The following is a 26,742-nucleotide window of genomic DNA, read 5'->3' on the forward strand; positions in this document are numbered from 1 at the left end:
CATTGGCAGCATTAGCAATGTAACCACGTTGCCTTTGCTTGGCCTGGAAGCCTTCTCTCTCTAGCAAGCGACCTGCCTACGCAGAAACAGGAAGTCGCAACAGAGAGAAGGCTTCCAGGCCGGGCAAAGGCAACGTGCTTACATTGCTAATGCTGCCGGCAGCCTGGAAGGTGGAAAGGCTGCAGCAGGAGCGGAGAGGAGGAGGAATGGCACCGGATCCTGCAGGGAGGGGTTGGAAGGAGAGAGAGAGAGAGATGCTGCCTTGCAAGCTGTTTGGGAGAGGGAGCAATGCCCCCCTTGCCCCCCGAAACTACGCCCATGGCGAGTAGTAAGCCCGCGTTGGGCTTACCACTGCTTAGTAAAAGGATCTCTTAGAGACCAGAATTTGCTGATGTAATGCCCTTTCTAAAATACATGGAGAAATGGAGGTTTAGGTGCTGGTTATGTGAGCAATGAATATCCAATTTAGACAAACATCTCAAAATATCAATGGGTCAAAACGGGCACAGATGTTCAAGTAATGGACATAACACAACTCTTCCGTTCTCCGATTACCTAATGTAATCTATTTGCAATCTATTTTGTCTGCCTTTTATTTAAAGACACTTGGTCAACTATTGTCTCTATTGCAACCTCGCTATTGGGATACTCTATCTTCCCGTTTTGGTGATGAGATACCTTGTTCCGATCCATGTGTTTTTGAATAACTGTCAGCTTTCCCCCCGTTTCTAGTTTAAAAGCTGCTCTATCTCCTTTTTAAATGCCGATGCCAGCAGCCTGGTTCTACCCTGGTTAAGGTGGAGCCCATCCTTCCGGAATAGGTGCCTCCTTCCACAGAATATTGCCCAGTTCCTTACAGATCTAAAACTCTCCTCCCTGCACGATTGATTCATCCACGCATTGACACTCCAGAGCTCAGCCTCTCTCTTAGGCCCTGCATGTGAAACGGGGAGCACTTAAGAAAAAGAGGTTCTGTATTTTAGCTTTCTACCTAAGAGCCTAAATTTGGCTTCCAGAACCTCTCTCCCACATTTTCCTACGTCATTGGTACCCACATGTACCAAGACAACCGGCTCCTCCCCAGCACTATCTAAAATCCTATCTAGGTGACATGTGAGGTCCACCACCTTCGCACCAGGCAGGCAAGTGACTATCCGATGCTCATGTCCACCAGCCACCCAGCTATCTACTTGCCTAATAATCAAATCACTAACTACAACAGCCATCCTAACCCTTCTCTGAGAGCTCCAGGTATTTCAATAAGGTCCCTCAGCCTCATCTTAGAGAGCTTTCAGAGCAGACTACACCATATTGGTAGCTTCTGTTTGGACAACCAAAACTATATATTCTTTCAGAGTTACTCTCTTCATAACTGTACACGATACTCCAGAAGAGATCTCCCCAAAGACTGTATAGTTGCATAATCACTTCCTTTCCTGTAGTAGCCAGGCCTTATTCTAAGGTGTCTAGCATTTCTGGCTCTGAGAGACATCTTTTCAGCATATATAAAGAGCACGAAACCTGATGATTTGTATTAAGAGTGCAAGGGTCCCTTGATGACGTGTGCCTTACCTTCAAATGAAAAGGCCGTTTGTAAAGTTTCAAGTTTCGCAGCTGGACTGGGGGACTCCTGGTGTCCCAAAGCATGGTACCACAATGAACAGAGCTGTGTGATAGGTTTCCAGAAAAACAGAGCCATTCTTTCCCAGGACCTTTGTGCATGTGGGTCTGAAAGCATAGCAAGCGACTCAAGGCAGTGGGCTGAACTTAGGCTGCTCCTGAGTTGAGCTGCTGTTCTGCACTGCAGGGTTGTTGCCTCTTTCATTCAGATGTTACTGGGAGGTGCAGCATTTCTCTGGTAGGTGTGTCAGTGCAGCTTCCAGCACACTCTCCTCCTGAAATGGCTGAGGGTAGATTGCTACGATCTTGCAATACAATGAATTCTTCTTGTGTACACACCCTGGGGACCTTTAACAAAAATGTGCTCATGCATCTGAAATTAAACATGAAAAATAAGTTTCTGATATATCAGTTCTTAATTATGTGGTGGAATTTTGGGTAATTTATTTCAATCTTACTTTGCAATCTACCCTGAGTGGAGTAGACCTAGAGGTGAATTTGGTTTTATGAGAAATAAATTGAGACTAATTAGCCTATGAATTGATGTTACGTGAGGATAACAGCAGAGAATCTTGCTGCAGTGCTCTCTCTTTATAGCAAGTGGGCTGGGAGTCAATGAGCTTAATGTGAAGCATGCTGATTGTAGCATGGCGTGATTTTAAAACACTACGTGATTTACTTTGGGGGAGACGACTTAGTTGGTTAACAAGAGGAAGCACCGAATCGAACAACTGATCTGTGGCTTGCATTGCATAGTACAGATTCATTTCTGCTGGCTTTACGCAATACAGATAAGCCTCAATTTCTTGGGCAGTACTGGAAAGAGAAAAGACGCTTTGGAGCTTTGGCTGGGGGTGGGGAGGGGACAAGCGTCCCCGGAAACTTGGGGGTCCTTTTACTAAGCTGCGAGATTCGCTTGGGCATCCTGTGGTAAGTTTGGGATCAGCACATGCCACCCACGTGCTAAAAAATAATTTGTAATTTTCCTGAGGGGGTGGGGGGTAGAAAGTGGGCATTTCTGCACTAATCAGAGCAGCTGCATTAACGTGGGCTAACTGATTAGCGCAGGATTACCGTTGAGCCCTTACCGCCTGCAGTATAGGTAATGGTAAGTGCTCACGTGATAATTGTTTTTAATGGCGACACTGGTGCATGGCCATTAATAGAAAAAATAGGCCATTTTTACCGCAGCAGTAAAACGCCCGATTTTCTTAGTGCTTGAGTAAAACCTGCATAAGTGTTGCACTACAGTCACTTTTTACCACAGCTTAATAAAAGGATCCCTTGGATTTTACTGCATGGTAATTGTTGCAAAAGGGTCTGTTCAGAAGCTGTGGCTGGGCATTCAGTTATTCAGTTTAGGCCATGCAGGAGGAGGATCTGTTAACACCCCCCTCATTGCTCTCTCATAAGTGGTTTTATTTTCCTTTCGATGCAGTAGGATCTCTGAAAGGTCCCTTAGCATCTGTGGGAGGGAAGATTTCCCATTTATTTTCTGTTCCTCTGATGACAATTAATTGTCGGTGTCTGAAGGAGTGAAATTGAAGTAGCAGCATGAGGAGAGGAGAGGAACTGACACAGGATTACGACAGTGTTGTCTTTGCAGTGTTTGGCAGCTGATGAAGGAGGTTGACTTTGAGGCATATTTTCAAAGCACTTTGGGAGGCTAAGTTCCATATGTTTCTATGGAACTTTGGGAGGCTAAGTGCTTTGAAAATAAGCCTCTTTAATGTATTTCAAAAAAAAATGCAGAAAAAAAGTCTAAATGTAAAAAACAAAATCTACAGGTTGGCCAGGAGTTCATTTTCCCTTGTCTGGTTTTGCACTAATGGTTTAGGCACACTCTTAAGGCATTATAGTGTTGGTGTTAACGCAGTCCTCTTGGTAGCGCCTACAGTGAAGCTTCAATTTACAGCATTGCTGCCATAGTAATATGTTGTATCTTTTTATAAATTGGTAGATACACAGAAAGAGAAAATGGTTTGCTCTTTAAAAACTCTCTTAAAGGGGGCAGTTTCCAAAATCCTTAAACATAAAAATGATAGCAGATAAGATAATCTGTAAGAATTCACTCTGCTAATTTCTCCTATCAAGGCACTAACATTTGGAATTCTCTTCCTAAATCAATCAAGTTTACAGATGATTACCTAACTTTTAGAAGTCTTCTAAAAACACATTTCCCTATCATCAAGCCGATCAATCCATAGACTGGTGGGTTGTGTCCATCTACCAGCAGGTGGAGATAGAGAGCAAACTTTTGCCTCCCTATATGTGGTCATGTGCTGCCGGAAACTCCTCAGTATGTTCTCTATCTCAGCAGGTGGTGGTCACACACAGCAGCAGCTCTGGCTAGGCCTCCAAGCCTAATTCTTAGGTTTTGTTGAGTACCTGGGGTTGAGGGCTCTTCGTGAGCAAGTGCAAACCTGGTGGCGCCAGGTCCCTCCTTTTCTCCCCCCTCCCGCTGGCTCCGTTAAATTATTCACTCACTTACCCACCCTTAATTATTTGTTTGTCCTTGAAATAGTCTAAATCCCTGTTTACTTATTGCGCATGTATTCATTTGCTTCTTGAACTTATTGTAAGTTGTTATATTCTGTACATTATTATGTTTTATTCACTTATTTGTGAGCCACATTGAACTTGAGTCTATTTCGGGCTAATGTAGGGTATAAATGTCATGAATAAATAAATAATGACTGCATGGCCTATCCACTCTTCCCATCCATACCATCTACTAATATTTACTATCCCTTTCTCCTTCTTAGGGATCTTCTGTCCTTGTCCCACGAGTAGAAGTAAATTGATTTTTTACTCGATCCAAAAGTACAAAGACTAGGGGGTACTCAAAGAAGTTACATGGGAATACTTTTAAAACAAATAGGAAATACTTTTTCACTCAATGAATAGTTAAGCTTTGGAACTCTTTGCTGGAGGATGTGGTAACAGCGGTTAGTGTATCTGGGTTTAAAAAAAGGTTTGGACAAATTCGTGGAGGAAAAGTCCATAGTCTGCTATTGAGACAGACATGGGAAGTAACTGTTTGCCCTGAGGTTTGTAGTACAGAGTGTTGCCATAATTTGGGTTTCTGCCAGGTACTTGTGACCTGGCTTGGCCACTTTTTGGAAAACAGGATACTGGGTTAGATGGACTACTGGTCTGATCCAGTATGGCTACTCTTATGTTCTTATCCTTTGTTGACTTCATAGTATTCATCTCCACCACCTTCATCAAGAGTCAGTTGCACACATCCACCGCCCTAAGAATGTGTGCCCCCTCCCCCAACTCCCCCTTCATTATCTCCTCAGACCCTTGCTGAATTCTTTCACAACAAGGTTCAAAAGATAAACCTTGCTTTCTCTACCTCACCACCTCTCCCTCCAGTAGTCCGTTCCCCTCTCTCTCCTTCCCCTCATTCCCTTTCCTCCTTTCCTGAAGTTACTATTGAGGAAACTACACTTCTCCTTTCTTCCTCAAAATGTACCACCTGTTCCTCTGATCCCATTCCCACCCACCTTCTTAATGCCATCTCTCCTGCTCTTATTCCTTTTATCTGTCACATTCTCAACCTCTCACTTTCCACTGCAACTGTGCCTTCTGCCTTTAAACATGCTGCGGTCACACCTCTCCTTAAGAAGCCTTCACTCGACCCTACTTGTCCCTCTAATTACCGACCCATGTCCCTCCTTCCTTTTCTCTCCAAATTACTTGAGCGTGCTGTTCACCGCCGCTGCCTTGATTTTCTCTCCTCACATGCTATTCTTGACCCACTCCAATCTGGTTTTCGCCCTCTCCACTCAACCGAAACTGCGCTTACTAAAGTCTCCAATGACCTATTACTGGCTAAATCCAGAGGTCTCTATTCCATCCTCATCCTTCTTGATCTTTCCGCTGCTTTTGACACTGTCGATCACAGCATACTTCTCAATACCCTGTCCTCACTTGGATTCCAGGGCTCTGTCCTTTCCTGGTTCTCTTCCTACCTCTCCCTCCGCACCTTTAGTGTTCACTCTGGTGGATCCTCTTCTACTTCTATCCCTCTGCCTGTCGGCGTACCTCAGGATTCTGTTCTTGGTCCCCTCCTCTTTTCTATCTACACTTCTTCCCTTGGTTCATTAATCTCATCCCATGGTTTTTCCTACCATCTCTATGCTGATGACTCCCAAATCTACCTTTCTACCCCTGATATCTCACCTTGCATCCAAACCAAAGTTTCAGCATGCTTGTCTGACATTGCTGTCTGGATGTCTCAACGCCACCTGAAATTAAACATGACCAAAACCGAGCTTCTCATTTTCCCCCCCAAACCCACCTCCCGCTCCCCCCGTTTTCTATTTCTGTTGATGGCTCTCTCATTCTCCCTGTCTCCTCAACTCGAAACCTTGGGGTCATCTTTGACTCTTCTCTCTCCTTCTCTGCTCATATCCAGCAGATTGCCAAGACCTGTCGTTTCTTTCTTTACAACATCCGTAAAATCCGCCCCTTTCTTTCCGAGCACTCTACCAAAACCCTCATCCATACCCTTGTCACCTCTCATTTAGACTACTGCAATCTGCTTCTTGCTGGCCTCCCATTTAGTCACCTCCCCCCTCTCCAGTCGGTTCAAAACTCTGCTGCCCGTCTCATCTTCCACCAGGGTCGCTTTACTCATACTACCCCTCTCCTCAAGGCCCTTCACTGGCTCCCTATCCGTTTTCACATCCTGTTCAAACTTCTTCTACTAACCTATAAATGTACTCACTCTGCTGCTCCCTAGTATCTCTCCACACTCGTCCTTCCCGACACCCCTTCCCATGCACTTCGCTCCATGGATAAATCCTTCTTATCTGCTCCCTTCTCCACTACTGCCAACTCCAGACTTCGCGTCTTCTGTCTCGCTGCACCCTATGCCTGGAATAAACTTCCTGAGCCCCTACCTCTTGCCCCATCCTTGGCCACCTTTAAATCTAGACTGAAAACCCACCTCTTTAACATTGCTTTTGACTCGTAACCACTTATAACCACTCGCCTCCACCTACCCTCCTCTCTTCCTTCCTGTTCACATTAATTGATTTGATTTGCTTACTTTATTTATTTTTTGTCTATTAGATTGTAAGCTCTTTGAGCAGGGACTGTCTTTCTTCTATGTTTGTGCAGCGCTGCGTATGCCTTGTCGCGCTATAGAAATGCTAAATAGTAGTAGTAGTAGTAGTCTTAGCTTACTCCTGAGTCTGTCCCCTTTCACCTTCATTCCACAGCTTCCTTTACTACTACTACTATTTAGCATTTCTATAGCGCTACAAGGCGTACGCAGCGCTGTACAAACATAGAAGAAAGACAGTCCCTGCTCAAAGAGCTTACAATCTAATAGACAAAAAATAAAGTAAGCAAATCAAATCAATTAATTAATGTGTACAGGAAGGAGGAGAGGAGGGTAGGTGGAGGCGAGTGGTTACAAGTGGTTACGAGTCAAAAGCAATGTCAAAGAGGTGGGCTTTCAGTCTAGATTTAAAGGTGGCCAAGGATGGGGCAAGACGTAGGGGCTCAGGAAGTTTATTCCAGGCGTAGGGTGCAGCGAGACAGAAGGCGCGAAGTCTGGAGTTGGCAGTAGTGGAGAAGGGAACAGATAAGAAGGATTTATCCATGGAACGGAGTGCACGGGAAGGGGTGTAGGGAAGGACGAGTGTGGAGAGATACTGGAGAGCAGCAGAGTGAGTACATTTATAGGTTAGTAGAAGAAGTTAGAACAGGATACGAAAACGGATAGGGAGCCAGTGAAGCGACTTGAGGAGAGAGGTAGTATGAGTAAAGCGACCCTGGGGGAAGACAAGACGGGCAGCAGAGTTTTGAACCGATTGGAGAGGGGAGAGGTGACTAAGTGGGAGGCCAGCAAGAAGCAGATTGCAGTAGTCTAAACGAGAGGTGACAAGGGTGTTGATGAGGGTTTTGGTAGAGTGCTCGAAAAGAAAGGGGCGGATTTCACGGATGTTGTAAAGAAAGAAACGACAGGTCTTGGCGATCTGCTGGATATGAGCAGAGAAGGAGAGAGAAGAGTCAAAGATGACCCCAAGGTTTCGAGCTGAGGAGACCGGGAGAATGAGAGAGCCATGAACAGAAATAGAAAACGGGGGGAGTGGGGAGGTGGGTTTGGGGGGGAAAATGAGAAGCTCGGTTTTGGTCATGTTTCAATTGAAAGAAGCCCATAGATGTATTTAGATGTCTCTATTTTACCTTTCCCACCTTTCTCCCAAAGTATACATTCTGAGATCTTTGTGCCCATGAGCTTTATGACAGACTTCAGTGGTCTGAACCTTGGGATCTCAAGCTTGTTTTGAAAGAGAAAGTACCCATAGACTGTCCCTAGCTTACCTTTGGGTGAGGGGAGAGGCAGTAGTTTCAAGTTTTATTCGGACTTGATATGCCACCCAGGAGAGAGAACTAAGGAAAGGAAGTAACCTGTTCCGGGGCAGAGGGAGCTGCAGCGAACAAGCAAAGAAGTTTAGCGAACTCGTAGCAGGCGCGCGCCGCGGCCTCCCCCCCCCCTTGTTACGCCACTGCATTGTAAATAGTATACCGTGCCATACTTTGTATTGTTTTTGAGTATTTTTACTGCTATAATTGTCTATTGCTCGTGCTTGATTCTTACTGTACACTGCCTTGAGTGAATTCTTTCAAAAAGGCGGTAAATAAATCCAAATAAATACAGACAGACCAATGGCACTGAAAATAAAATTGGATTTGCTGAGATCAGCGGACTGCTAGTGGATTCTGTTGGGTGCATCATAGAGTCCTGGACGGCGTGTATGATGTTAGTTGATGTCTTTTCCTATCTTTGCACATCATTGTGGTTCTAGAAGATAAATAGATCAGACTGTGAACAATTTCCAAAACCTGCAACATTTCTTTCCAGTAATCAGGTTTCTCTTGCCATCTCTATAGTTATCCCCTTCTCCGTGCCATTGCTGTAGATGGGGAAGGGCAAGCCATCTAGAGATTCTGTATCACAGCAGCAGTGTTCAGCCTGCAGTCGCCAAGCCGTCCTTCCTCTTTCTGCAAGCAGTGGGGGGAGAAGAAGAGTGTCTGTGTCCCAAAACTGGATGGGAGCTGCAGCACAAGGAGTGGAGAGCCCGAGGGCAGGATCATGAATTAATAATCGCTTTGTAGCGGATGAATCCCCCCTTCCCCCAGCCTGTCACAAGCGCTGAGGATGAGGATGTTGCCTGGCAGACTACTATCAATCACCCAGTGACCAGAACTTGTAGTAATTAGTGTATTTTATAGGCCTTTGCTTCAGTGGCTCGCAAGCACATATGTGCCAGTCACAGCCAAAGTTTCCCCGAGTAGCATTGCTGGGTGATTTATCCGCTCCTAGTGCTGGAGAAGCCTTGGCCCAGGCTGCGACCCACCGTGTTGTGGATAGGTGATTGTTTCCACACTAAGAAAGCACAAGAGCCAGTATCCCAGGTCCTTCCCAGGTCTATTTATTTGCAGAGTCAGTGCTAATTCTAACCAGAGCTGACATTTCTGCAGCTGGGAGGGAGGGATGCCTCTGCAATCATAGGTTTGAAGGGATTAGAGAGAGGCGAGTGGTGCTGCATCTTATCAAGGTTCTGTGAGCTGCTCTTTTATTGGGGTCCAAATGAAATGCAATATACTCCTATTAAATTACACAGAAACCTTTGTGGCTGTGTTGAGATGTTTCACCTGACTTGCTAACTCTTGCTGTTTGCTTCAAAGCTACATAGACATGGGGTGGGTAATACCTCTCTATTGGACTAGCTTTTGGGTGTCAAAGGTAATCAATAGAAATCAAACAAAATAAAACATGGAAAAGAAAATAAGATGATACCTTTTTTATTGGACATAACTTAATACATTTCTTGATTAGCTTTCGAAGGTTTCCCTTCTTCCTCAGATCGGAAATAAGCAAATGTGCTAGCTGACAGTGTATATAAGTGAAAACATTCAAGCATTACTATGACAGTAAAATAGATACCATTGGAGATCCTACATGGAATGTTGCTACTATTGGAGATTCTACATGGAATGTTGCTATTCCACTAGCAACATTCCATGTAGAAGGCTGCGCAGGCTTCTGTTTCTGTGAGTCTGACGTCCTGCACATACGTGCAGGACGTCAGACTCACAGAAGCAGAAGCCTGCGCGGCCACATTGGTGATCTACAAGGGCCGACTTCTACATGGAATGTTGCTAGTGGAATAGCAACATTCCATGTAGAATCTATAGAAATCAAACAAAATAAAACATGGAAAAGAAAATAAGATGATACCTTTTTTATTGGACATAACTTAATACATTTCTTGATTAGCTCTCGAAGGTTGCCCTTCTTCCTCAGATCGGGTGTCAAAGGTGAAAGCCACGTCTGTGCTCCCGGCCTTGTCCTGCAGAATAAGTGTCAACGGCACTGCGTGGCAGCCTGTGAAGAAGGGACGGGGAAAAGATCAGGTGGGCTCATGGAAGTATCGGAAGGGGTCTGGACGTCTTGTCTCTTTTCTAAGCTTGGATTGTGTCCGCTCATGCTTTAAGAGAATGTAGGTGTTCAGCTTCTCAAAGCTTTTTGGCCTCGCTAAGCCGTTCAAATGGCTCTGTCTGTGGCCGACAGTGTAAATATTCTTAGTGTTTAAAGTTCAGAGGTGGTAGTGAGACAAACAGTTCCTTGACTTGGAAGTATTGCAGCTTGTGTTTGGTTGTAATCTCTTTCTGTGCTGTTGGATCTGAACTCATCTGTTCACAGTTAGTGGTGTCCCCGAGGTTATTAGGGCAGGTTTCTCTCAAGCCTGGCAGTATTACAAATAACAAATGTCTCTCTCCATAAGTCTCTGTTACTCACACCTCTGCCCCCCTCCACGGGGGTCGCAGGCTCCTCCAACTTATCAGCTAATGGCGCTGGGCATTAAAAATTGAAGCCTTCCTTTCAGGCCTTTGTTCTTAAGCCCTAGACACTTTGGAGTGCAGCTGCAAACTATAGACAGAAGATTAAATTAATTTGTAATTCTTTTTTGTCCCTCTATTGCTAGATCCTGCACATGTAATCGAAGCCCTACTTCAAGGTGCTGGGGGCCAGAGCTCTGCTCTTTGTCACTTGCCCCTTAGAAGTACTTTAATTCTGCTTAATTGCTAGTTTGACCTTCGGATTTTCTCGCTGTGCAGTGACAGTCAATTTATGAGAAGTAAGAAACCAAACGGTTGCGAGCGAGAAATGTTGAAGTATCCAGTATTTGTTTGGGTTCCTCAGTAGCAGAATCCTGCATTATCTCATTTCTTTTTTTACAACAATCAAATTGGAAGGCATTTCAAGAGGTCACCTAGTGCCCCCCTCTTCCCCCCGCCCCGTGGTTCTAATCATGTGACGTATTACTGTCGAATAGTCTGATTTGTTCTCAAAACACCTGACCTTCCTGGACTGGAGCCTAGATACTGAACTAGAGGGAAGTTTTCAAAAAACATTTATCTAGGGAAGAGGCTGCCTGAAAATTTCTCTGTCTCTCTCTCTTCCATCTTTCCTTCCTCTCCCTGCATTGGATCACCAACGCACAAACTTCCAGCTGTTAGATCAAGGAGGAGGCCACGCATGGAGTTTTGCATGTTCTAGACTACATACATTTTTCAGGGAAAAACTATCCCCAGAAATAGCGGATGTAAATCTCTGCAAACCGCGTTTCGCAGGATAGTTCTGAAAGGGAAAATGAGTGTGTATTTTGGTGCCTGCAGACTCTGCAACTACCTGTGGAGTTCTGAAAGTTGCCCCCCCCCCCCCCCCCCCCCCACAAAGCATTCTTGAGTTGATCTGTAATTCCACAGTATCGGTTGATCATGTTGTGTGCTCTTAAACTGTATGCTTGGTGCACAGTGGCTTAATATTGTGCAGAACCTCCCCCCCACCACCACCACTGAAGGCGCCTTCTGCTTTCTTTTGTCATTAAAGGAATAGGTGCTCTCTGAAGTCTCAATGAGGCCCAGGCTGCTCAAAACTCCAACGCTGTACAAAACGGCGCCGGAAAATACTGCCGTTACAGCGCGGCAAAAGAACTTCCAAATGCTCAGCGCTAATGGAATGCAAATTTTATGTGCGCTGTTAGTGCTGAGCATTGTGAAGTTAGGGGGGGGCACATGCCCAGCACATGCACATGAGCCTAGTTGAATAGGATAGCACGTGCAGGAGCTCCTCTCCCAGCGTCGATGACCGGGGATCCCATTTTGCAGAATAGAGCAGGAAAACCAAGGGTAGAAAAATCCAAGGACACCAGATGCAGTTTGGGGCAGCCAAGTTCCGGGTTCTTGAAATGAACCAGAGAAAGCACAACGGGTGAGTGTCTGCGGCTGGCAAAAAGAATAGTAGCCTGATCAGAGGGTCCACGCTTACACCCAAACGTGAAGTGGCAGTGCCTTCACCTCTTTTTCTGGTCTCCCCATTTCTCTCCATGGCTCACAACCCTAACTGGCATAGGGTTGACAGTGGAGAGAGTGCCCTTGTTTGATGCGCTGTCCGTTGAGCTTTGGGGAGGAATAGGGAGAGACCAGATTAGCATGCATTTGCATGTTCATTGCGCTCAGAGCCGGCGAGCTCATTGGTTCACGCACTTGCCGGCTCTGAGCATTCAGTGGTAGCAAATGGCCTCTAGTGCTCGCATTTCCGTCTAAGCATTGAGGCCTCATTCTATGTATTTTGCTTGGATTCAGATCTTGTTTGGACAAATTGTTTGTGATCCAGTAGTTAACCAGTCAATAGTCATCTGGCAGCAGTCAACATTAAAAAAAACAAAACCCAAAACACTTTGACTGTTCTGTCTAAATTAGCTTTGAATATTCAACGTTGGGCCATACCCGAGCCCCAAAATTTATTTATTTATTTTGATCATTTATACCCCGCCTTTTGCTGCAGTTTTGCAGCCTCAAAGCGGCTTACAATGAACCATTAAAATAAATGCAATGAGAACTGAGAGGGTAGAAGGAACAGAGAGATAAAGGAAGGGAATATAAATACAACCTTAAACCAATAAATAGGTAGGCAGGGGGCGATAGGAGGGCAAGCTGTTAGGGAAGGGAATATGTCCAAATGTCTTCAGGTTGGTTGGCTTCCTGCAGTGGAGTCACTGGGAGAGCCAGCAGGGTAGGCTTTTCGGAATAACATGGTCTTCAGTGATTTCCGGAATGTCGGATGATCTGCAATGGTTTTGATGGACCTTGGTAAAGAGTTCCAAAACTGAGTCCCAAGGAAAGAGAAGGAGGTGGCGTATTCAGTTTTGTACTTGACTCCAGTGCAGTTTGGATAGTGGAGGGTAAGTACAAGCGGGCGAGACGGGACGCATTCCATTAGCTTATCATTTCTATAGCGCTACTAGATGTACACAGTACTGTACAATGGACATGAAGAGACAGTCCCTGCTCGACAGAGCTTATAGTCTAATCAGGACAGACAAACAGGACAAATAAGGGATAAGGGAATTAAGGTGGGAATGATAAAACAGACATGGATACTGTACAAGTGAATAGGAGTTAGGAGTTTAAAAGCAGCCTCAAAAAAGTGGGCTTTTAGCCTAGATTTGAAGACAGCCAGAGCTGGAGCTTGACGTACTAACTCAGGAAGTCTATTCCAGGTATATGGTGCAGCAAGATAAAAGGAACAGAGTCTGGAGTTGGCAGTGGAGGAGAAGGGTACAGAGATTTACCAAAAAGAACAGAGTTCCTGGGGAGGAGTGTAGGGAGAGATAAGAGTGGAGAGGTTACTGAGGAGTTGCAGAGTGATGCACTTGTAAGTCAATAAGAGGAGTTTGAACTGTATATGGAAACAGATAGGGAGAATGAAGTGACTTGAAGAAAGCGCTAATATGAGCATAGCGACACTGGTGGAATATAAGTCATGCAGCAGAGTTTTGAATAGTGCTGTCCAATTCACGATTCAAATCGATTCTTCGATTCGTTTTGGAAAAAAATCGGGAGTCCTGATTCAGGATTTCCCCACCTCCCTCCCTCCCACCTGCCTTCACCCAAGCCACTGCAGCTGCTAAGGGAAGCAGCAGCAGTGACGAGAAGAAAAACTAACTATAGCAGGGGGTCCAAGGTAGAGAGCTGCACAGGAACGGGGTTTGCGGGAATCCCGCGGAACCTGCGGGATTCCCGCAGGGACGGAAGCAGTTCTGCGGGGTTCCCGTGGGGACGGAAGCAGTTCTGCAGGGTTCCCGCGGGGACGGAAGCAGGTCCTGCGGGGCTCCCGTGGGGATGGAAGCAGTTCTGCGGGGTTCCTGTGGAAGTGTAAGCTGCACTGCATCAGCCTCTCATCTACCGAGTACCTTGAGTGCTGTCTCCTCCTCCTCCTCTTCCTCCTTGCTTTAACAGCACAAATGTGGAAAGTCTTCCGTTAAGGAGGTGGTAGAGACACAAATGATTATGGAATTCAAAAAGACTTGGGATGAACACAGAGAATCTCTAATTAGAAAATGGAAGTTATAAAAATCCTAACCTTAAATGGCTGCATGTGTGTGGATATGTCAATTGATACTTAGATGGCGACTCTGGCTATGATTAACTAGGCCGATACCGGGCAGACTTGTATGGTCTGTCTCTCATACATGGCAGTCTGGTTTAGGATGGGCTAGAAAGGGCTTAAACAGCAACTTCAGTGGCTGGAACATAAGGACAGTTCTGGACAGATTTTTATGTTCTGTATCCCACAAATGAGAAGACGAATAGACTGGAGTGGGCTTCAGCGAGAACTCCAGCAGTTGGAACATAAGTATAGGCCAGATAGACTTCTATGGTCTATGTTCCAGAAACACGAAAGAAAGTATATAATATCACACTCATTGATTTAATCATGAATTGATAATGAGTGTGACTATTGGGCAGACTGGATGGACCGTTCAGGTCTTTATTTGCTGTCACTTACTATGTTACAATTAATCCTCTTTGCTCCCGGGCTAATGCGCAGACCTCAGGTCTGATACCTGACCTACTGGTGCGTGCATGTGGTGACCTCTCAGCACACAGTGCCAGAAATCAGAGACAAATCTTACATGTGCACACCAGAGTTTTCTAAGTTTCAGCTTCCATTCCTTCCTTGCCTACAGTGATGTGGCTCAAATCCAGAGAGAGACTGAGGGAGCTGACCAGAATTTTCTTTTATGTGCCTTTAAATTCTTGCGGGGATGGGTGGGGACGGGTTGTGATGGGTTAAATTTTTGCGGGGATGGGTAAGATTCCAGTTGGGACGGGTGGGGATGGGTGAGATTCTAGCACGGACGGACAAGGATGAGTAAGATTTCTGTCCCCGTGCAACTCTCTAGTCCAGGGTCTCTATTGTTGGCACAGAGCAGGCAAGGAAATCTGTCTATTGGTACGCAGCCGGAACAGGAACTGACATCAGGGGGCGGAACCGGAAGCCGAGTCAAGCGAGGAGGTTTAATAGACAGGAGTAAAAGTGAGCCTATCTAGTCCACTGTAAGCAAGGAAGCCAATTTGGTTAATCACGGTTTCCACTCCCCCTCGCAGCCGTCATTGCCATACACTCAAAGCAAGCAAAGCTATGAGCTTCTTCATCCATGTCGTTCTTTATTGTTGGTCCATCTGTAACAACTCTAAACCTGTTTTAGTTGGATAGGCAGTGCCTTAAAAGGTGGAAGAGAAAATAAAGGACTAAAATACAAAATAACACATGCATCCAGCTTTTCCTACATAAGCACGCAGCTGTGGAATGCATTACCACTTGACGTGAAAAAAATGCACGACCTAATCAACTTTCGGAAATCACTGAAGACTTACCTCTTCAACAAAGCATACCACAGTGATCCATCATATGAACTTTAACGCATTACTGCTTTATCTGTTACCCCGAATGTGATCTCTTTATAGCTGATTGCTTAATTCCACTATATCACCCATGTTCTTTATGTAATACCAATTGTATCTTTCACTCTGGAATGGCGATCGCCATGACGGAAACAATGTAATCCACATTGAGCCTGCAAATAGGTGGGAAAATGTGGGATACAAATGCAACAAATAAATAACAATTGAATATCACTAAAGCAGCTTTAAAAATTATTGTAGCTGGTAGAAACCGCAATTATAAACTCTTTGCCCATTTTTCTTCACTTTTTTCTATACAATACAGATGGCCAAATTTCAGTGAGGATATCCTGTTTCCGATGGGTTCATCTTAACTGTTGTTGTAATCTGCCTTGGGAAGCCTGGTGTTATAAAGATGATGGAATATATTGAAATTAAATGGAAGTAGAATTAAACTCTCCTTTCATTGGGGCATATCTTCATCTGTTTTGTAGAAGTTTATCTTTTAGATACACAAATGGATTATTCTGTTTTGAACATGTTTCAGGGGTAAGCCACTCGTTGGTTTAGCTTTGAGCAGCCGCAATAAAATCACAAAGAAGGGTTCACCTGCCGAACGTGACTATGATCTTGCCCCAAAACTTGTTGATGTTTTACAGGCTTTTGAGGAAGCCACAACAATTGCAGCTGGAGAACAGTATGTTTCTGTGTACGCCAGCCACCTCTGTGCTCTCAGAAAGAATTTTTTCTGCTGCTGGACAAATTATAGCTGTAAGACGCAGTTGTCTGAAGCCAGCCAAAGTGGACAAAATGATTTACCTTAATAAAAACTGGAAGATGTAGGACTTAACCAAACTTCACTTTTCAGATGATGTAGCACTGCATGGCGTGCTCACACACACTAAAGTTTGCCTTTGTTCAATTGCTGTTGCCTGTTTTTGTTTTGGATTTTTTTTTACCCTGTATGTTATAATATTAGCATTTGGGCCTCACTATGTCAATCAAGTTAAATCGAATCGAATTGAAAAAAACAATTTTTTTGAAAGAATTGAATCGTACCGAATTGAAAATGTTTTGACTGAATCAGACAACACTAGTTTTGAACAGATTGGAGACAGATGGCTTAGTGGGAGACTTGAAACAAGCACATTGCAGTAGTCTAAGCAAGAGGTGACAAGAATGTGGATAAGGTAATGTGCTCAGAAAGGAAAGGACAAATTTTGGTGATGTTATAGAGAAAGCAACAGGTTTTAGCAGTCTGTTGGATATGTGCAGAGAAAGAGAGAGAGTAGTCAAATATGACCCCAAGGTTACGAACTGATGAGACAGTGTTACGTCCCTCACCTGAGTTGCGGTCCGCACGGCTGGATCGCCGCCGAGCCTCGTCCCGGCGGCGATAGCCGGCCATGTGGCCGTCGGCAGCAGTCTTGCTGGGTCTGGTTCGGTTGGCTGGCCATGCCTTCCGGCTGGGGGCACGAGTCCGGCTGATGCGATCGCGGGCCTGCCCAGTCGCCAGGGTCAGCCATGACTGGTTGGGCGGCCAAGTTGGCCACGTGGTCTGGCAGCGTTCCGGAAGCAGCGCCGGTTTCCGGCGCGGGTTGTTTGCTTTGCCTGGTTGCACGGGATTGGACACCTATCCCGGGGCTCCACCTTTTCCCTTGCAGGCACCAATCTGGAGCGTTCCCTCCAGCTGCGCAAAGTTATAGCTAATGTGGGGACTACTTTTCTTCGGCTTCTATGCTTATAGAAGTTTGGTGCTCATCTCGTGCGTTTCATTGCCTTTCCTGTCAGCTGTTACTAGACCTTTGGATTGGACCCGATTACCCGTGGATTGCTGCCTGCCCTGACCTTTTGGACTGTACCTGATTACCCGTGGCTTGCTGCCTGCCCTGACCTTTTAGACTGCACCTGATTACCCATTGCATTGCTGCCTGCTTGCTCTCTGGACTGTACTGGCTCACTCTCAGAGTTATGCCCGCCTTGTCACCTAGTCTGGTCTGGGCGGCCCAACCCCGTCCGGATCCCGAAGTCCTGTTGGCCACCTGCACCTGGGGGCTCAACTCCTGAGGAATGGTGGTCGCTTCCAAGTGAAGGTAGGGGTTGTCCAGCTGCCTGACCGAGTGCGGCGTGGCTCTCATCCACCGTGCTCAGTCGGGGCACAAGAGCTCACTGCTCAAGTCACAACAGGACCATAACAGACAGGGAGGATGAAAGTGCTATCCACAGAGATAGATAATGGGGGAAGAGGAGAGGTGGGGTTAGGGGGAAAGATAAGAAGCTCAGTTTTGGTCATGTTTAGTTTCAGGTGACCGTGAGACATCCAGGCAGCAATGTCAGACAGGGCAGGCTGATACCTGGGCCTGGATTCCTGCTGGAATTTCTGATGTGGAGAGGTAGATCTGAGAGTCATCAGCATCAAGGTGATACTGAAAACCATGGAATGAGATCAGAGCACCAAGGGAAGAAGTATAGATGGAGAAAAGAAGAGGTCCCAAGACAATGCCCTGAGGTACACCAAGTGCTAGTGGGATAGAAGTGGAGGAAGATCCACTAGAACATGCAATGGGAGAGATAAGAAGACAACCAGGAAAGATCTGAGCCCTGAAATCCAAGTGAGGACAGCATATCAAGTAGTAAGTGGTGATCAACAGTGTCAAAAGCAGCAGATAGATCAAGATGGATAAGGATATAATAGAGACCTTTGGATCTGTCCAGGAACAGGAGACTTTAGCAAGGGTTGTTTCAATTGAATGTAGAGGGCAGAAGCCAGATTGAAGTGGATCAAGAATAGCTTCAGAAGAAAGAAAGTCAAGACAGCGGCAGTGAATAGCATGTTCAAGTATCTTAGATAGGAAAGTGAGAAAGGTTTGGATAGCTTCCTAAAGAAAAGTCCACAAGCCATTATTAAGATGGACTTGGGGGGGAAATTCCCTTCTTATTTTTAGGATAAGTAGCATAAAATGTATTGTACTGTTTTGGGATCTTGCCAGTTGCTTGTAACCTGGATTGGCCACTTTTGGAAACTGGATTCTGGGCTTGATGGACCTTCGGTCTGTCCCAGTATAGCAACACTTATATACTTATGAGGCTAGTGTCCACCTTGGGAGTCCTCACCCAAGAAATGATCTAGTTGTTGTAAATAATACGATGAAATTTTCTGCCCAATGTGCAGGGGCGGCAAAAAAAGCAAACAGGATGCTAGGAATTATTAGGATATGGATATGGATGCAGGCCACATTGAGCCTGCAAATAGGTGGGAAAATGTGGGATACAAATGCAATAAATAAATAAATAAGACTGAAAATACTATAATGCCTCTGTATTGCTCCATGTTGCGACCTCACTTTCAGTATTGCATTTAGTTCTGGTTGCCATATCTCCAAAAAGATATGACGGAATTAGAAAAGTTCAAAGAAGAGCAACCAAAATGATAAAGGGGATGGAACTCCTCTCACATGAGAAAAGGCTAAGGAGGTTAAGGCTCTTCCACTTGGAAAAGAGACGGATTAGGGGAAATTTGATTGAGATCTACAAAATTCTGAGTGGTGTAGAACGAGTGGAAGTGAATCGATTTTTTACAAAATGTATTAATTTAATTTTATTTTTTTACTTGCTCCAAAAGTACAAAGGCACTCAAGGAAGTTACATGGAAATACTTTTAAAACAAATAGGAGGAAATATTTTTTCACTCAACAAATAGGCTGTGGAACTCTTTGCTGGAGGATGTGGTAACAACGATTAGTGTAGCGGGTTAAAAAAAGGTTTGGACAAGTTCCTGGAGGAAAGCTCCATAATCTGTTATTGAGACAGATGGGGGGAAGCAACATGGGATTGGTAGCATAGAATTTTGACACGATTTGGGTTCTTTCAGGTACCTGGCTTGGCCACTGTTGGAAACAGGATACTGGGCTACATGGACCATTGGTCTGAACCAGTTTGGCTACTCTTATGTTCTTGTACAGCTCATTGACAGACATGGATGACCTAATGGTTGAGAAGAGGGATGAAACACTGGTGGAGAGTCAATAGCCTGACTTGATGAGAGACCTGATGACCTGAACATGTATACTCTGGAAGAAAGGAGAAACAGGGGTGATATGATACAGACGTTCAAATATTTGAAAAGTATTAATCCACAAATGAACCTTTCCGGAGGTGCTAAGGCGGTAAAACGAGAGGACATGAAATGAAATTGAAGGGGGGCAGACTCAAGAAAAATGTCAGGAAGTATTTTTTCACGGAGAGAATAGGGGATGCTTGGAATGCCCTCCCGCGGGAGGTGGTGGAAATGAAAACGGTAACAGAATTCAAACACGCATGGGATAAACATAAAGGAATCCTGTTCAGAAGGAATGGATCCTAAGGAGCTTAGCCGAGATTGGGTGGCAGAGCCGGTGGCGGGAGGCGGGGATAGGGCTGGGCAGACTTATACGGTCTGTGCCAGAGCTAGTGGTTGGGAGGAGGGGCAGGTGGTTGGGAGGCGGGGATAGTGCTGGGCAGACTTATACGGTCTGTGCCCTGAAGAGCACAGGTACAAATCAAAGTAGGGTATACACAAAAAGTAGCACATATGAGTTTGTCTTGTTGGGCAGACTGGATGGACCGTGCAGGTCTTTTTCTGCCGTCATTTACTATGTTACTATGATTCCTAAATGTATAGGTAGAGATTGGACCGGACTGGAGGGAGAATGGTGTCTAAGTGAGAAGGTTATCAGAAGATGATCAGAGAGGGGAAGACCTGAGGTGCAGAAACTGTTGAGTTAGCAGTTGGAAAAGAAGACGAGTCTGGTGAGTAGAGCACAGCTGAAGATTGAAGGAGGATGTTAAAGCAAAAAACTGAGAGACATAAGAGTCAGATGGATCATGAGCATGAATGTTAAAATCCCTAAGAATGAGGGAAGAAGATGAGGTTTTGAGAAAGAAGGAAGGCCAGTAGTCAGTCAGTGAGAAAGGAAGAAAAGGACTTATCAGGGAGGTAGATAAATAACTGCTACTCAGAGGAGTGAATAGATGGAAGGAGTGGACTTCGAAGGAAGAAAAGCAGTGAGACTGAAGTGGAAGAAGAGGTTGAAAGCTGCAAGAGGGTGAGAGTAGTCGTTTGACACCACCTCTGTGGCCAACCTGGCGAGGTGTTTGGGAGAAAAAGTAACCTCCATGACACAGGTCAGCAGCTGAAGCAGAGTTTTCAGGGCAAAGCCAAGTCTCAGTTAGGCAAGCAGATGGAGAGTACGAGAAATAAAGAGGTCGTGCATGTAGGAAAGCTTGTTGGACACAGAGCAAGCATTCCACAGGGCACATGAGAAAGGCTGAGAAGAAGGGGAGAGGAGAGGACCAGAAATTAGATTTGAGACATTGCAGCATGACCTGCACGAGTAGGGTAAGAGCTGATTTGGATTGGGATTGATATCCACAGCAGAGAGCAGCAGAAGGAGCAAGAGTAGGAGAGGCATGACGACAGTGACAAAGATGAGATGCACTCAGACAGAATGGAAATGGTTGAATAAAAGCAAGAAAATGTTGAAGCTTGAGTGCTGAGAAGAAGGGAGAAGACAAAAGAGATAGTGAGGTGATGAAAGCAGAAAGTGGGCATTGTGGTTCTGAGATAGACAGGGTTAATTGTTGATATGGAAGCCGCCAGGGATTATGTGGGTCCTGATTGATATCGACTGGAACCTGCATAAGTTTAATCAAGTTTGCTTTTCCTGTTCCCTCCCACCCCATGAAGCCAGTAGGTGAAGACCAGCGAGAGTGCCACGAGAGATTGCGGTAGCCATTTTGTAATTTGAGCCTCGATGGGCAGGAGCGAGTGGACTTCACTCCTGCCTGTTGGACCCTGGTAGACCACTGGGGTATTAAAAAGTGGGCCTGGAGGACCTACAGAGAGGGAGGGGTAAGGGTGCAGGTGGAGAGGGCCTGGTGTGGACCCTACTGGTTTAGGGGGAGGGAGGAGTTTACGATTGGGTGGAGCAAGGGGGCTCCAGGAATCCCATAGGCTGCTACTGGGAGGTAACTGGGCATCAGCAATATTCAGACTGGTTCCCAGTTAGTTCAATGCCTAAAGTTAGGGCACACCTTGTTGCTGCCCTAAATGTAACCAAACTGATTAGTGGTCTGAATATCGGCGCTGTCCAGTTAAGTCCTGGCTCTTCCCAGACTCCACCCACAGATACCATGGAGCTACTGGACCATGCAGGGCGGTTTGTGGAGATATCCAGCGGCCCTGTCCATGTAAATACTGCTGAGTATCAGTGATTAGTTGGCCACAAACGATTTACCTGGGCAAATCACTTTGAACATCAGGCAGTAAGCCTTTTTTACCGGCTCCTACATAGTGCTTGAAACATTTTTATCATGTTATATGTGTGCTAGGAACAAACACTACCATAGAGAAAAGAAATGTTACCCTGCATAAACCTGGTCTAAAGTCGAAGCAAAACAATAGGAAGAAAGGATATTGTGACTGTCCCCGGTCATCAGCTGTAAGAGCAGAAATGAAAGCTTGGCCTTGGGAAAATGGACAGGAATGAGTGAACAGGCATTTCGTAGCTGCTGGCCTTAAACTCAAATTCTGATTTACCTATTTAATTCATTATTAGGATTTATTAACCCTCTTTATGAATAGATTCATTCAAACTCCCTAGAAATTTAGGATATCTCTGATGCTTGAGTCTTTTGTTGCTGGGATCTAAATTCAAGAAAGCTTGGGACAAGCACATAGGATCTGTAAGGGAGGGGAAGGGATAGCAAACTGAATTGGCCATTTTTCTGTGGGTTGTCAATGCTTTCTCTGAAATTTCCATTCATCCCATGACTGAATTTTTAAGGTTTGTGCACATACTTTGGCTTTGAACTGAGAATAATCCTATGCCAGCCATTGAAGGAAGGACCCCTATATCCTGACATTCCTGTACTGCATCAGTGGTGACCAGAGAAAGGGCACCTGGGACCTGAAAATACGGCAATGAGATAATATGCACAGCAAAGCTGTCAAATGATAACACTGTACTTTCAAAAAGACATAAAGTGGGGTGCAGGAGTTTATTCATTGTATTTGGATTTTGTTCACACCTTTTCAGTAGTAGCTCAAGGTGAGTTACGTTCAGGTACACTGTCCCTGGAGTGCTCACAATCTAAGTTTGTACCTGATGTAATGGAGGGTTAGTGACTTACCCAAGATCACAAGGAGCAGCAGTGGGATTTGAACAATCCACCTCTGGATGTCAAGACTGGTGCTCTAACCACTAGGCCATCGTTTACTGAATTAATGTGTACTTCATCTCCGGCAGTAAGAAAGAGAGACAGAGCCCCTGTAAGCTGACTGTGCCATTTCTTATCTCCTGTGATGAGAGGGAAGGCCTCTGTTGGCTGCCACGTCTTTACCCCATTGCCTGTGATGAGATGAGTAGCCTAATGGTTAGTGCAGTGGCCTTAGAACCAGGGGAACTGGTTCAATTCCTATTGCAGCTCCCCGTGACTCTAGGCAAGTCACATAACCATCCATTGCCCCGGGTACAAAATAAGTATCTGTGTAAAGCGCATTGAGTATATTTGCAGAAACCACAGAAAGGCAGTATATCAAGAGATTCTAAATGGAATGTTGCTACTATTGAGATTCTGTTGCTACTATAGGGAAAGGGAACTGGGACTTGATATACAGCCTTTCTGAGGTTTTTGCAACTACATTCAAAGCGGTTTACATATATTCAGGTACTTATTTTGTACCAGGGGCAATGGAGGGTTAAGTGACTTGCCCAGAGTCGCAAGGAGCTGCAGTGGGAATCGAACCCAGTTCCCCAGGATCAGATCTTGTGTCTCCAATTCTGATCCCATGAGTGTCCTTTTTGGGCCGGTGTGGATGTCCGCTACCCTCAGCCCCAGGCTTAAGTCATCAGCACTCGGCTCTCTCTCATCTCAGGATCCAGGCCATTACCTTTGAACGTGTCCAAAGAAAATCTCCAGTCATGCTTGAGAAAAAAAAAACTGCTTTCCCTCAGCTTCTTCCAGTTAAAAAAAAAAAAATCGTGGCTGGCCTAGAAGGTCTAAAACTCTGTTATTACTTCTTATTATTTCTAGATGTGCTCAGCACTGTACAACTAAGCTTTTGAGCAGAAAGCATTTGAACTGCTGCTGTCACGGTGACTGAGGAGAGGGACCATAATGTCCACCTTCAGGAGGGGCTTGAGCAGGAGAAGAGCAAGGGGGGAGTATGGGGAGAAGACAGATGAGCTGTTTGCCTGGGCTTAATAGTTAGGACAGTGTTTATATTAAGCTCAGACTTCTGTAAACATGATAAAAGGATAGAAAATTCCCATTAGTGCAGAAACGGAATCTGTTTGTTTTATTTTTTAATGTAACTGTTAACCTGTTTATAAATCTAAATCTGTACAGAGAGGTCATTGGTTGGCTGAACTTAAACCATTTTACTGAGTAAATTTAATTAAGAAAATACAGTGCAACTCATAAGCAAATGAGCTTTTTCCTAGTTTTAAGTGAAACCTCCCTCTTGAGCGCTGATTGCCTTGCTCGACCCCTGGTGATACAGAACAGGCAAAATTAAAAAGGACATTAAGGCTTCATTAAATCTGAAGCACATTTAGTACAGTGATATATCTCCAGGCTATTTCAGGCAAGATTACAGAGTCTCTTCTAAGTTTCTTAATTTAAAATACCTTGACAAGCTCAGGGAAGAAGAAACCACTATAAATAGACTCAAAGATGATTTAGATGTCCAAAGCATCCAGTTGCTACATAGTCTACGAATACATTTTGTAGGGTTTTTGGCCACGGTTTGAGTTGCTCTGTTTTATCGCTTCCCTCTTCTCTTTTACAGTACAATGTTTTTGTCACGATTGCATTCTTTTTTTTAAATATTTTCCTCTCTGTGTTGTCTTTCTTTATCTTCCCCTGACTAATTCTATTTATGCTTGAAACAGAGGCACAGAGAAGGTAACCTGCATGGTCTTTTTTTTCCCCGAGTTTGGTTATAAAATTTTAACAACAATAATAATAATGATAAATACAGTACAGATAATACAAAATTGTACAAATAGTTTCTAAAGCAAGAAGATTACAATAACCAGAACAAATAAGGATCAGATTAATTTGCAGTAGAATGATGTATAAAATGGAGGGTGAAGAAAAAGGGATCGTTCGGTGATCAATCTCACATTTAGGAGGTGTTAGAGCAGTGATTGTCCAGGAGAGACCATGATTTGAAAAGGAGACTAAATAACCTTTTTTGAAGGCCACTGCCTCCTCGTATTTTCAAAATGCACATAAAATATTCCACCACTCATAGTATGAGGCATTCAAGTTGTTTTTCCAGTTTAAAACAAGAATGCGGATGGCTAAAGCGATCATTAAGTTTAACAGCTTTGCAGAGTTTGAGCTAATAAATAAACCAGGAGTTAGATGATCGTATTATGATGACTTTATAGGATAGATGATCCGTGAGGAAGAAAATTAATTATATTTCACATTTGGGGCCAATATGGCTTCAAGATGGTGCACTAGGACAGCATATGTGTACCAAATTCCTTGTTAGAAGACCAGCAGGTGTCTGATTGAATCTGAGGTAGTTTCGCCAGTTTGACTAGGGTCCAGTATGCTTTATGGATAACAAAGTGTGAAGATTGTAACAGTGTAGCGGAAGTGATGGACGTATAGATTTGTTCAAGTAAAGTCCCATTCCATAGAGGACATTGAGATGTCCAAGTCTTTCTCCCAGCTTGTGACTAGACCAGAATACAGTTGGTTCCTCGATGTTAGTAAAGATTTATACACTATAGAGGCAGATTTTGGAGCATGTAGTCATTTTTGGCAAAAATTTGAAATGTTTGAAGAGGCAGATGGTAGTGATTAACGATGAGCTGAGACAGTTGTTTCCAGTATTTCTCATGGTCTCATGTATCTTGAAAAGAGGCTACTTTGTCATTGGCGACTGGGAAGGAGACCATATATTAGTAGCACACCATAGTTTTCATATCTTAGGAGGAAATTTACAACTACCAAAAGAGGAGATATACCATGGGGAAACATCTGCTGTATCCTAAAAGAGACACAGTATTGTTAATTGTACGAGACGTGAACTTCAGAACACATAAATCATCTGTGTAGTGGAATTTGTTCATGGATGGCTGGAGACCTAATGGGGTAGGGGCTATTTTGTCTTCTTTAGAAACTACCCATTTAGACACATTAGGGTCATGATTTGTTTGATACCAATATTTAACTTGAAAGATCTGGAATGCCATATGATAGCTTTTAAAGTCTGGAAGATTGACTCCACCCAATTTATGGGGAGTAGAAGAGAGCCGTAGATATATAGAAATGAGCTTACCTAATTTTTTTATAGAAGGAATCTGAAAATGGGAAAGGGATCATACTGAAAAAATAGTTTATTTTGTATCAGTACCATGTTTATAGCTTCTACCCTTCCTCACAAGGATTGGAAAAGAGGGGACCAGGAGTTAGAAACATAGAAACACGACGGCAGATAAAGGCCATATGACCCATCCAGTCTGCCCATCCTCTGTAACCCCTAATTCTTCCTGTTCCTAAGCGATCCCACATGCTTATCCCATGAACAGTCCTCGACTCCACCACCTCCACCACCTTTTCTGTGAAATACTACTTCCTTAGGTTACTCCTAAGCCTATTCCCTCTTAACAGGTCTGTGGAAATTTAGATAATCGTCCTTATCTGCCGTCTCTATAAGTAGTCAGCCTGTTCTTCCAGTATAAGTGCGTCTTTAGTTAGAAAGCTTCTGTGCAAATCCAAGAACTAATTCAGAGTGGATGTGCTCATGTGTATTGAAAAGATGCCAATGTTGACCTCTGACATGTTTAGTGCTTGTGACAAACTGGTTAATTGAGCTTTTATAGTGGGTTAGGGATTCCCTCATCCTCTGAAGATGAGTTCAGGGAGATTTTCATTTCTTACTGTTTCTTCTATTTCGCAGGGTGTGAGTGTGGAAAATGTTTATGGTTTCTTTTGTTGCATTCAAATCTCTAAACAGATAAATATTATTTTTTTTCCAGCTCGCACTTGGGAGGTTTCCCTATCCTCAGGTAAGATTGCTCATTACCGATGTAACATAGTAGATGGTGGCAAATAAAGACCTGTACATCCGTATCTCAAAAAAGATATAGTAGAATTGGAAAAGGTACAGCGAAGGGCGACGAAAATGATAGTGGGGATGGGACGACTTTCCTATGAAGAGAGGCTGAGAAGGCTAGGGCTTTTCAGCTTGGAGAAGAGACGGCTGAGGGGAGATATGATAGAAGTGTATAAAATAATGAGTGGAATGGATCGGGTGGGATGTGAAGCGACTGTTCACGC

The 26,742-nt window shown here is 44.4% G+C and overlaps 1 protein-coding gene and 1 long non-coding RNA gene across 2 annotated transcripts in view; one reads left to right on the forward strand and one right to left on the reverse strand.

The window, feature by feature from the left end:
• The window catches only part of MAP2K5 (mitogen-activated protein kinase kinase 5), a 406,422-nt gene that overhangs the window by 224,784 nt on the left and 154,896 nt on the right, over positions 1–26,742 (forward strand). The window contains exon 17 of the mRNA XM_030189796.1: positions 26,442–26,471. Coding sequence (XP_030045656.1) covers positions 26,442–26,471 — 30 coding nt within the window. The remainder of the gene's footprint in view (positions 1–26,441; positions 26,472–26,742) is intronic.
• LOC115459947 lies at positions 734–17,685 on the reverse strand. The gene is made up of 3 exons (XR_003940348.1): positions 17,599–17,685; positions 5,371–5,373; positions 734–743 (listed from the first exon to the last, which is right to left on the reverse strand). It is a non-coding gene; the product is annotated as an uncharacterized LOC115459947 (long non-coding RNA).

Source organism: Microcaecilia unicolor, chromosome 1 (genome assembly GCF_901765095.1).
Source record: "Microcaecilia unicolor chromosome 1, aMicUni1.1, whole genome shotgun sequence".
NCBI lineage: Eukaryota > Metazoa > Chordata > Amphibia > Gymnophiona > Siphonopidae > Microcaecilia > Microcaecilia unicolor.